We start from the raw sequence: 10,120 nt of genomic DNA, 5'->3' as shown, positions 1-10,120 counted from the left end.
CCGCCGCGTCCCAGCGGGCGGGGGCCGGGCCTTACTCCTCTTCCCGTCCCCGGCCTCCCCCAGGCGCCGGCGCGGCCCCGCGGGGCGGTGTGGGGAGCTGCGCGGTGGGTGGGTGGGTGAGTGAGTGAGTGAGTGAGTGAGTGGGCGGGCTCCGTGCGCGGTGGCGGGACGCCGGCGCCTCCCCTCAGCCCGGGGCTGGGTTCTGTTGAGCTCCGGACCCCGGCAGTAGACCTCGTTGCGGGGCGTGTTGGTGCCGTGCCGCGCTGTGCCGTGCCGTGGGCGCACGGGCGGGAAGGGCTGCGCGCCGGGCCCGAAACGGGCGGTCTGGTGTTGCTGCTCCTCATGCTAACGCTGTGGGATACTCCTGAATTAACGTGTCTGCTTTGCCTTTTGTTTCATATTTTGCTTCGGAAATTTATGCGAGATTAATAGAAGTTTAATCTTTTATAGGAAGAAGAGAAATTAATCCAGCAGGAACTAACCAGTTTGAAAGCAACAGTTTCAGCTCCCACCACAACACTGGTGAGTTCTGTTAGTGGTTACGTCTGAGAGCAGCAGACCGAAGGTGAAGAAAAAAGGTGCTCTCACTGTATTTGCCAGGAGGACTATGCACGTTATCTGCATTAGAGATACTTCAGCAGCAGCATTCAGTGGTACCAGTGTCTGTGGTTTTGCAGCGAGGTTAAAATAGTGAAGAGACTCTAATTCTGTTTGATAGGAATAAACTGCAACAGTATGGTGGCCACAATCTGTAGGGTCTGAAATAATGCAGCCAAAAAAAGCTGGGTGATGAGGTGCTTCCTTCAAATAACATTCTTTGCAGGCTGACATTGTTCTTGTAATTAATTTGTGCTGTATAAGAAACTGTGCTTTGTTGTATGCCCTGATGCTCATGTCTGAGTTGCAGGAGTTGATATATTCTAGTTTGAGTTAGTTAATTCTCACTCAGTCCCATGAGTAAGAATTTTTGAAGGGAAAAATAAGTTTTACCTCGTGCATAGTGAAAACCCATCCTAGGTCAATGAAGTGACTGGCAGAAAATAATTTGCAGTGCTATCATTGAACACTTCAGCTAATTTGTATTTTTTATGTTAGTCATAATCTACTGTTGATCACATGCATGCTAATCAAAGTAACATCTTTAAGGGTAGTATATGGGGAGTTCTGCCCTTATAGTGAAAAAAGGATATCAATTCCCAGAAGAGGTGCCTAGCAAAGGAGAAATTACGAGCACCTGCTTTTAGAAAATGTGTGTGAGTGCACATATGTTTCTATCAGGTGAAGTCCTCTACTTCATTAGAGCAGTGAAGAAGAGCATAAAAAATTACTAACTTAAAATTCTCAATCATTTATTTCTTGTATTTCAGAGACTGATGAAAGAATGTATGGTGAGACTTATCTATTGTGAAATGCTGGGATACGAGTCTTCCTTTGGATATATCCATGCGATCAAGCTTGCACAGCAAGGAAATCTTTTGGAGAAAAGAGTTGGTATGTGCATGGAGCTGTAGCCTTAATAATATTCTCCAACTGTATTTTTAAAGTTTCTTAGGATTTATAATTAATGTAAAAATGCAACTTGCTTGAAGTGTGCTTCTGCTTTCTTGGTCTTGTTTCGTAGTCCCTCACTCCTCTTTGAAAATAACTAAATCCCTAGTTTGTGAGCTGCTCTGTATCTGCTTGTAGAACAGAAGGCAGGGAAAATAATTGATTTATTTTGAATCATCAGTTCTTTTGTTGTTTTGAATTGCAGCACCAATAAACGCGTAATTTACGAGAAGTGTTACAAAAGTGTTACACACCAAGCTGAAAGTGAGTTTGTTGTGTTTTCTGGTTTCTTTTTCAAGGACTGTAGTACAAGGTTAGACAAATATGTTAATGTCAGACATTTGTCAGACAAATATTTTCTGTTTTGGTGCCTGTAGGATTTTTTTAGTTTAGAAACAGTTGTAGGAGATGAGGCAAATAAGGAGATCCTTATAGCATAGGTGCAGAAGTTCCTGAGGAAATTGTAAAGGGTAGTTCAGATTTCTTTGAAACTTTATGCTGTTGTGATTTCCTTGCCTGCCAGTGTGGCTATTAACTTGTTTCCAGTAGATTTAGTTTGGAGTAGCTGTCAGCCTTTCTCATCTGGAGTGTTTCCTTGGGGTTGCCCATTCAACTGCCTAGTGAAGACATTTCTTCTTGTTTGCAGAGAATATGTTTAACTCGAAGCAATGCTATGTCTGCATACACAGAAGGAAGGCAATGTCTTGCAGGATATGCTTGTGTGATATCCTTTGTTTGAATTTCATCTGGATCATCCACTCAAGTATTGCAGTTTCTGAGAGAATGCATTACAAATGATGTTTTAATGTTGCTTTATCCCTGACTAATGAAAGCCAGTCCACAGATGCTCTGGTAGAGATTAAGAAATTCTTATCTTCAATAAACCTGGGAGGGCAGGTGGGAAGCTGTTTTGAAGAAAACTTTGTGACTTCTGTGTCTTGTTATTAGTCAGTTTGAGATCTTCCCATACTAGGGCCCTTTTTGAGAAGGCTTTGGTGAAGCAGCCTTTTGTTTGTTTGTATTTAATGTAGATGTCTTAAAGTTTTCTAGAGACAAAGCACCCTTAAGCTTTGATCTGGTAAAAGGATGTTATCAAGTGTGTGTGTGTGTGTTTTTGTTGTTGTTGTTCTGCAGTTGTCCATGATACATGAGGATAAACTTGTCTGTTCTTGGTGCAATGTACCAAAGTTTGTGTTAAGGAACTGTTGGTTGATCCAATTAAGATGGCTTACTCTTTTACCCAATATAAACCTCAGTGAAGGAGAGTGAACTACATTTTTGCAGGTGTGCTAAGCTGATTAATTCCATAGCTTCACAAGCAGATAGGTCAATCTGATAGCCTATACAATACAGTTATTTGTATTCAAGTTATTAATTTTGATCCCTAAGCGCTGAATGAACCAAGACCTTTTTTAAGATCTATCTCAGTAATGCAAATATTGTCATGAATTGTGGTGCACCCTCCCCACCCCCCTACTTGGAAGTTCCTTAGTTTAAAAGGAAGAGGAGTCTTGAAGAAAAAGGTTTCTGACAGATTTCTTTTCTGAGGTTCTGAATTGTTCCCCCCTTGTTAAGAAATAGCAAAGCAGTTTTTGGGGTAGGATAGTGAATTTATTCTTCTGTATTCCAAATTGAATATAAAATTAATTTGAAATGGAAGTTTATTTTTTGAAAAAAACAAAACAAAACCAAAAACCCCAGATATTAGGAAGTGCATTTGTGTTGTCTTGAAATAATATACTCTTCTCCATGCAGAGAAGATATTAATTTTCCAGGAAGTGATTTCTCATGGTGCTCTTGTCTGCTCTTTAGCTGTAGCAGTGTTGTAATGTCTGTCTTCTCACAGCTTATGAATTCTTAACTGTTATTTGTTGAGCTTTACTGCAACTTAAATGTAACTGATTTGCCTGGAAATAAAGTCTTGATATTTAAAACATGAGCAACTGTCATCCAACAGTGGGGTTTTTTTATGTTGGATTTTTGTAATTTTTTGAGTTAACTCTCTTGGATAACAGACAGTCTTATGCTGTCTATCTTGAAGTTGCTTATTGCTTAAAAGTAGTAATGGAGGCTGCTTTCTTTTTTATAGGTTACTTGGCAGTTTCTTTATTTCTACATGAAAATCATGACCTGCTACTTCTACTTGTGAACACAGTTGTGAAGGTACAGTGTTTTTGGAGGTCTGGAGGTAAACTAAACTTGGACCAATTCTTCCCATTTTGTCACACAACATCTAAGCTGTGTACTCGTTAGTTCTGTCTTGGTCTCTTTAAAGTTGCTGTTTCTTTGGTTAGCAATGACAATTTGAAATGGCTTTCCCTGGCTTTTTAAATTTCATCTGGCATTCCTGTTGTTAAAGCCATATTTTAAGATTTTTTCCAAAGGAGATATACCATCAAATGTCTTTTATAAAATGTACAGATCATATACATTCTCAACTCCAGGAGGAGCCATGCATGCATATTCCAGTGTAAATTTCTGCTTTTAGCTGACAGCAAGTATCTGTTGGCTTCTTTGAGTTCTTTTGGTAATTTTGATAGCAAATAGAAATATGCTTTGGAGTGACACTGAAAATCTGTTACCTAATAATATTTCATAGGTGTCATTGTCTGTACTACTGCCTCTTACATGGAGCAATTGTGACTTACTGTAACACTTGCTGCATAATGATTACTTTTATATTACAGTAGGCCAAAGTCACAGAAATTATAGACTGAAAGTGATGCTCATTTTGTTGTTGTGATTGAAAACTGTTTTATAACCTTTAAAAATTTTACTTGAAACTAGTAAGGATATAGAAAGAAGTGAAAAATTAGAGTCAAAGAACTAAACCAAAATGAGGACTAAGACCTATTTGGGACAAATGGCCAGAGCACATAATGTTGGGAGCTGGAAATCTTCAAGGTTTCACTTGTTTTGAAAAATAATTCTGGTCTTGTATTTCATTAATTCATCCATCCTTTTTTGGTTTAAGGTTGCAGTAAGCTATATCTACTATTTTTAATTGTATTTGGGACAGACTGTTAATTTTTATTCTTTCTTTTGTAGAACGTTACGTGTAATTTGCATTCACTTCTTAGGGAGTAGGTAATGTCTTATTTTAGTGTACAAATATGTAATTGGCAGTATTCTTGAGCTTGCTTTTTTTCTTTCTCTTTTTCTTTTTCTTTTTTTTAAATTCTTTGGGCTAGAGCAAAGGCACTAGAGAAAATACTGTTGAATTCTGTGAGAAGTGACTCATCCCACTGATCCAACTGGGAACTTGGCATAGTTTTGCAATCATCAAACTATTTCAGTAAATAAACATTGATTGTAGCTATTGTAGATTGTGTTAATCTCGCATATGTTTAAAATATGAATGTAGTTCTAAAACACAAGTGTGAGAAGCTGCTTGTTCCTTCTTCCTGTCTAAGAGAAGAAAAGAACCTGATTAGCTCAGTGAGAGCTGACACTTCTCAAACACGAGCAGACAACAGGATGGCTGGCAGCAGGATGCTTGCTGTAGGTGGGCTGTGTATGTGGCCTAGATCCAGCCTGCTTGTGAAAGATTTGGGGTATGTCTGTGCAGAATTTAAAAGTCTAAATGAAAAGTGACTGTCTTATTTCAATGATTGTAACAGGACTTACAGAGCACTAATCTAGTAGAGGTGTGCATGGCATTAACCGTTGTCAGCCAGATCTTTCCAAGGGAGATGATTCCAGCTGTTCTTCCCCTAATAGAAGACAAGCTCCAGCATTCTAAGTACGTATTCATGTATAGAATTTCAAGTGGCCTTGTACGATTGAATGACTTCATTTTGTTGGTAGGTTTAGTAAACTGATTTTTTTTTTTTTCTGAGTTGGTCTTTCTAATTATTACCTTCAGTAATTGTTCCTCCCCTAGTTTTTCTCTTGGATTCTTGTCTCATTTATTTGAAATATTGACTGAGTATTGGATAGGTATTAATTTTTTTCATAAGCAGTTTTGAGAGAGAAATGTAATTGAATTTATCTCCTGAAGTCCTTTTAATAAATAAGTGGATGAAGAATTGTTTGTAGAGGAAGTTGAGAAACAGATTGAGATCCTTGAAGTATTTCACTGATGCTGTTTTGTGTTTTTTTTTTTTAATAAGGCTCTTCATAGAAACTTTGGTAAAAGTGTATTTGCCGATATCAATACCCATGAATGGTTTGATTCTTCATTTATAATATTCCACACACAGAGGATAACATTATAAGTGATTAGAAAGGGAAATACAGAATGAACTGACTCAGTAACTTCTCACTTAGATGATACTGGCAAAGTAATTTGTTATCAAATATGTAAAATATGGTTTCTCATGTCTCTCATGATGTTCTGATGGCTAGCCACTCAGTGTTACATTGCTGTAAATGTAATCAGTGCAAGTTGTTTTGTTAAGTCAAATGTTTAAAATACACAAGCAGCTCAATTTTGTTTTATGTAAATCTCATTTCTCTTCAGGGAAATTATCCGAAGAAAAGCTGTTCAAGCTTTATATAAATTCTATCTCATTGCTCCTAACCAAGTTCAGCATATTCATGATAAGTTCCGGAAAGCCTTATGTGACAGAGATGCTGGAGTCATGGCTGCTTCTTTGCATATTTATCTTCAAATGATTAAGGTAGGCAAAGAATTAGAAGCACAATTGGACATATATATATATATATGTGTGTGTGTGTGTGTATATGTATGTATGTGTATTTATATAAAAAAATTAAATAAACAGTGTGCTGTACAGAAGTTTTGCAGAAAAAACTTATTTGTAATCATTAGAAAAGTTAATTTACATGTTCATGGATATCTGTGGTGTTTGTTTATGCTAGCTCTCAATTTAGCTTGACACATCCACTTCTTGCATGATCTGAATGCTGAGCATCATTGACATCCTTAACTAGAGGATCTAACTTCTGCAGCATGTTAAAGCATTTGCTGAAATTTGCTTGTACATTTTTTAAATATTTTTTTACTGTTGCCTTTGAGTTAGTTTCACTCCCTTTGCAAATATGCAAGAAAATGGTATAGGTTTAAAGTGAAGAGGTTACAAGTGTTGGTGGATGAGAGAAGTTTGATTTAAAGAAATGATACTATCAGTATCAGGTATTTTGATCTTACTCAATTTGTGGATTATTTTTACTTTGAGGTACTGTATCAAAATATTTGAATTGTATTTCTTTTTCATTATGTAGGAAAACTCATCTGGATACAAGGACTTGACTGGGAGTTTTGTAACGATCCTAAAGCAGGTAGTGGGAGGAAAGCTGCCTGTTGACTTCAACTATCACAGCGTGCCAGCCCCGTGGTTACAAATTCAGCTTTTAAGAATATTGGGGCTGTTAGGAAAAGATGATCCAAGGTAACCAGATCTTTCTCTGTAATTCATATTTTGAAGGTACAAAGAATACAGTTATGAGCTATACTTCATAGACAGCTTTCTGTTTTGTTTTGTTGTTTTTTTTTAATCAGGATTTAAGTTTTGAATGACTTAGACATTTGTTATTAACTAATAACAGTGAGCATTGTTACGGTATAGAGTGTCTGTGAGCAGATACTTTTTAAACTGCAAAATTAGTGTCTTAGTTTCTGGATTGGCTAAACAATTGATTATTGTGGAATATGTTTGAAATATATTTTTTTCTGAGACTTCTGTTAGTAGGTTACCAAACAACTGTGTGAAAATCCAGAGTGAAGATATTTTTTAAAGTGGTGTCATTTTGTGAGGACCTAGTTGTCTGTGATCTTTTTCCTGTTGATGTTTTGTTTTTTTTTATAAAAGTGATGAGGAAAGTGTTTTTATTCTTGTGGTATGGTAAATGTTTATTTTGAAAGCTGCAAACATCTTGTTAGATGCCATTTTGAAACATGTTCTAGAGCTCTTCCATGTTAAAGCAAATCTGTGGATATGAATAATTTGTGTTAACACATTCCAATACTAGTGTTTGAGCTGTTTGGCAAAACCACGTGCTTGTTAGTGCTGTGAATAATCTTGATTTCTTTTTTTCTTGTTAAACAGGACAAGTGAATTGATGTATGATGTTCTAGATGAATCTTTAAGAAGAGCAGAGATAAATCATAATATTACATATGGTGCGTGAGGTTATTTTGTGCAATTATAAGTATTTGGAAAGATTGAAAATGTGATTGTGCTAAAATATTTATGCAGTACTTTTGAAAAATCTAATTATATTCTTAGTAAACAACTGTATTAAGTGTCCAACTAGTAAACTCTAAAACAAGTGATATGTCACTGTACAGTGCAGTTTTTTATCATTGAAGGAAAACACTTTTATTTAGTGGGAATTCATCTTGACTCAAAAGCTTCTATCCTCTGTTTGCATTGTCCTTGCCCTTAATTAGAGAAAGTCAGCTTCTTCATGAAAGCTCTTACTGAACATTGCTTAAGTTGAATTAAATGATAAAGAAAAACCCTAGTGATACAGCTCTGTTTATTAGAAATGCTTAGACCTTCTTTGTTGCCTGAGAAAGAAGGGAACTTTGTTGCCTACAAAGGGGAGCTTTGGGGAAGTATTCTCTTCTAGTAAATAATAAACGAAGAAGCATCTCTCAGAGGTTTAGCATATTCAGTTTATTACTTCTTTTAGGCAAGAACATAGATGTTGGGAGGTGTGTTAGCTTATAATACAGACAATTTGCACTTGCAGTTGCTAAGAGTTAAACATTAAATTTGTTTTAAGCACTTAGGGGGCCAGAGTGGTCAGTTTATTATGATTTATACAAGGACATAGAATTTAGATATGTAGTTTTTATTCACATATAGTAAGGATCATTCAGTTAATGATCCCAGACAAAAGTAAAATGTAATTCTGAGTAATTCCTTTTTCTTACACAAAGTCCTTGGTTATTGCATGTTTCTTGCTTCTTGTAGGCAGTTGAGCTGTTAATATGCTAGTCTTTCTCAGATTTAATTTAGTAATGCTTAAGAAGAGTAGGTGGTTGTCTATTGGACAGTTCAGTTAGAGACTGAATTACAAGAACAACTGAAAATTACATAATTATTTTAAATCCCAGTTAACATGGGGAGAGTAACTTGCTCTGAAGCTTTGCCTGAATTGCTGCTGCAAAGGATTAGTTACTTTTTGTGTGTTGTTCAGTTTACTTCTAGCTTTATCTCAAACAACTATGCAAAGCTTTTTTAATAAGGATGTTCTTAAGATGACTTTGTCAGTAGGATCTAAGAAATCATATGAATTATTGAAAAATATTTTGTCTCAAATCCTTTATTTTCCTATTGGCTTTCTAAAGACCATCCCAGTCCAGTCCCTTGAGCAACTATAGGAGACTTCAAGGTTGGAAGAACTTTGAGGACACAAAGTTGTATGCACAATGGCAAAGGCTAATAAAAAAAAAAAAAATGTATATACCAAAGGAGATAGTTTTTTGTCCTGTTCTTACTTACATCAGTAGATACTCTGCAGTTAAATTCAGTGGGAGTGGGACAGCATTGCAATTCCTTGATATAGTCAGTGAGCTTGTTTGCTTGTTAAAAACTTTTGCATTATAGAGGTATTTAATAGACATTAATTACGTGTTGGGTTTTTTTCCCCTCCTGCAGCCATCTTGTTTGAATGTGTCCAGACAATTTATACAATTCATCCTAAATCTGAACTGCTTGAAAAGGCTGCCAAGTGCATTGGAAAATTTGTTTTGTCACCCAAAATTAATTTAAAATACTTAGGTAAGGATACCTGATTTCATTAAGATTTTTAGTTTGGTCATAGTAGAATACATTCTTTTATATAATTTCCAATCACTTATATTCTAGGTTTAAAGGCTCTGACCTATGTTGTCCAGCAGGATCCTAATCTGGCACTTCAGCACCAGATGACAATAATTGAATGTCTAGACCATCCAGATCCCATTATTAAAAGGGAGGTCAGTGAATTTTTAAACATAAAAAATTAAGTTACTTTTTAAGATAGGTGATGGGTTTTCTAAAATGAGTAGTGTAAAAGGCATGTTATGTCTCAGTTATTGTGAGCGAGCAGTTATGAACCATATTAATGTGATAAGTCATCAGAGGCAATTAAATACATTTTTTGCTTTCTCTTTCAGACTTTAGAGCTTCTCTATAGAATTACAAATGGACAAAATGTAACTGTCATAGTGAAGAAGATGCTTGACTACTTAAAAGAAAGCAAGGAAGAATATACTATCATCAGCCTAGTTGGCAAAACAGCAGAACTAGCTGAGAAATATCCTTTTATTTTTCTGAACTAGCTGAGAAATATCCTTTTATCTTTCTGAACTAGCTGAGAAATATCCTTTTATCTTTCTGAAACTTTGGAGTCAGAGCTCAGGCAAATGTAGCATTTGTACCTTTCAGATCATCTTTCATGATCTTTGGAAGCAGGAAATGTTACAGCTGAGCTTTTTGTCCTTTCAAATGCAAAAGAAAGTGCATACAGAAATGACCACAGTGTTTCTTGTATTTCACTGAGAGAAAGTAATAGCAGTCAAAATACTTTATTTTGTCTTTGGAGTTTAGCATTAAAACCTTATTTCTTTAAATAAGTCTTAAATAAGGCAGTCTGGTGAAGTTCCCACAGACTGGAA

At 36.1% G+C, this 10,120-nt stretch overlaps 1 protein-coding gene across 1 annotated transcript; it reads left to right on the top strand.

Annotated features, from left to right (window-relative positions):
• Window positions 1-450: 450 nt before the first annotated feature.
• LOC104519935 (AP-4 complex subunit epsilon-1) lies at window positions 451-9,439 on the top strand (the record flags this gene model as incomplete). The annotated part of the gene is made up of 9 exons (XM_029086233.1): window positions 451-522; window positions 1,368-1,491; window positions 3,638-3,711; window positions 5,169-5,290; window positions 6,011-6,170; window positions 6,736-6,902; window positions 7,560-7,633; window positions 9,120-9,242; window positions 9,330-9,439. Coding segments are annotated over 9 exons (1,026 nt in total), but the record flags the coding sequence as incomplete, so codon positions are not given.
• Between the last annotated feature and the right edge of the window lie 681 nt (window positions 9,440-10,120).

Source organism: Antrostomus carolinensis, unplaced genomic scaffold, assembly GCF_000700745.2.
Source record: "Antrostomus carolinensis isolate BGI_N321 unplaced genomic scaffold, ASM70074v2 scaffold5690, whole genome shotgun sequence".
In the NCBI taxonomy this organism is placed as follows: domain Eukaryota; kingdom Metazoa; phylum Chordata; class Aves; order Caprimulgiformes; family Caprimulgidae; genus Antrostomus; species Antrostomus carolinensis.
The sequence above is the reverse complement of the archived record's forward strand: the minus strand, read 5'-3'. Positions and strand labels throughout refer to the sequence as shown.